The 2147-nt window shown below is 64.9% G+C and overlaps 1 protein-coding gene across 1 annotated transcript; it reads right to left on the reverse strand.

Moving 5' to 3' along the window:
- Window positions 1-6: 6 nt before the first annotated feature.
- Window positions 7-1849, reverse strand: LOC107135242 (IQ motif and SEC7 domain-containing protein 1-like; the record flags this gene model as incomplete). Its single annotated transcript, XM_015477147.2, has 2 exons — window positions 7-662; window positions 1541-1849. Coding segments are annotated over 2 exons (662 nt in total), but the record flags the coding sequence as incomplete, so codon positions are not given.
- Between the last annotated feature and the right edge of the window lie 298 nt (window positions 1850-2147).

Below are 2147 nucleotides of genomic sequence, written 5' to 3' on the forward strand. Positions count from 1 at the left end.
CCCAGGCTCCCCGACGCCCTGGGCCCGGCGCGCCCGCCACCAGCTCTGTGCCCCACAGGGGCCTGGGCGTCCAGCACAGAGGTCCCCGTGGGGAAAGCAAGACAGAGATAGCGGATATCCCCTCCCCCCGCCCCCGCGAGCACCCGGCACAGAGGGCAGCACAGCGCGCGGACAGTGGCCTGCCTGCTTGGCCAGAGCGGGTCTCAAGGGAGCAGGGTCAGCTGGACCCCAGGAGGAGGACGGGGTGGCACCCAGGCCTTGCCAGCCACCCCTCCCACCTGGGCCGGTCCTGCGCCCTCTAGGACCTGTCTAGGATGCCCTCTCTGTGTGGTCAGTGGTCACTCGGGTCTGGGGACAGTCAGGGCGAACCCCAGAGTGCTCCTTGCAGGTCCCGGGCAGGCCCTTCCCGGATACCGACCGCGGCCGCCTGGGGCTCAGCGTGGCACACAGCGGGCTGGGAAGGGGGACGGCCGCTGGGCCCTTACCCGCTTCCGAGAGGTCGCGCAGGGAGCTGCTGAGGGCGCTGCGCTTGAGGCCCTCCCCGCCGGCGTAGCTGTCGTCCAAGCAGGCCCTGCCCAGCGCCCCGTTGCCCGGCTCCTTCTTGAGACTGGAGCACTGGGACATGCTGGGCCGCACCACACCCTTCTGCTTCTCCAGCTCCGCTGCAACAGAGAGGGTCAGCACCCGGTGAGAGGAGCCCAGCACAGGACGGCAGCCCAGGGGGCAGGGACAGGCACCACCACCCTCTGCTTGGCCATCTTCACCAGGGTGGGGAGGGGCTGTCTTTGGAAGGAATGGCCGTCACTATGGCACTGGGCAGAAAGGAGACCCCCGGAGGGTGCTGGAGAAGCCACTCTCCTGTGACCTGCAGCACAGAAGGGCTTGTGCCAGGCTTGGGGGCAGTGAGGCCAGGGCTGGCTGGGCTCTGGGAGATGAGCCTAGGTTCAGTGGGACCCTTCAGAGAGAGTTCTGGGATCCCAGTGGCTTGGGAGGCTGAGGCAGGAGGATCGCAAGTTGGAGGCCAGCCTCAGCCACTTAAGGAGGTCCTGTCTCAAATAAAATATAAAATAGGGCTGGGGACATGGGTCAGTGGCGGCACTAGCCTAGCACGTGTGAGGCCCTGGGCTCCATCCTCAGCACCACATAAAAATGAATAAACAAAATAAACATATTCCATCTAAGACTAAAAACTATTTAAAAACTAAAATAAAGGTGCCGTGTGCACCCACAACCACACGGAAAGAAACTAAATCAGAAATAGGAAGAGGACCCAGCTCAGAGGTTCAGCACGCAGGGTTCAATCCCTGGTACCAAAAAACGTCAGTCCAGCCTGGAGTCCAGGGATGGCCTTGGCCGTGACCCAGTGCTTGGTGGGTCCAACCAGGAGGAGGCCACTGACCTTGGCCCCAGAGCTCTGCTCGGCCATGAACCCAGCAGGAGGCTGGCGCTGGCCCCTGGGTGCCTCCCGGTGGGGTGGCGGGGCCTGCAGGGGCTGGGGATGCCCGGCAGCCCTGCCCCATGCGGTCACCGGGGGACTCACATTCGATGCGGTGTTTCTCCATCTCCTGCACCTCGGCCACCGACTCCCGCAGGTCATCGGTGAACTTCTTCCGGTCCTGGGGGTTGGGCGCGTTGAAGTTGATGAGCACTTTGATGTCCGCCCCGGGGACAGCCGACGTGAGCCGGATGCCGTTGGGGTAGTCTGTGGAGGACAGAGGGCCACGCTGTGGGGCAGATGTCCTGCACCAGGTCCCCTGGCCTGGCCAGTAAGGTCCCAGGGCCTGGAGGGTGTGAGGGCTGGGCCTCTGGGCAGCAGCAGGATCGGGCACGGGACAGTCTCGGCTCCTGACTTGGGGTGGTCACTCCCCGCAGACCCCCGCCTCTCCAGCCTGAAGGTCACAGAGGGGACCCTTCCTCAGAGGCCCTCGGTCACGGTGCCCAGTATCAAGTCCACAGAGAAGGGGTGCTGAGCAGGGGCGGGCGCCCGTCACCTGGGCAGCTCTGGACAGATGAGGGGCTGGCCTCGACCTAAGGAAGAGGGCCTTGGGGAGTGCCGTGCACACCCCCGGACACACGCTGCCCACACCTTCCTGGTGCCACAGCTGAGCTCTGGGGTCCCTGTCCCGATCGCTCTCAGGAGGGAGCTG

The sequence above is a fragment of the Marmota marmota genome, unplaced genomic scaffold (genome assembly GCF_001458135.2).
Source record: "Marmota marmota marmota unplaced genomic scaffold, marMar, whole genome shotgun sequence".
Taxonomy (NCBI): Eukaryota; Metazoa; Chordata; class Mammalia; order Rodentia; family Sciuridae; genus Marmota; species Marmota marmota.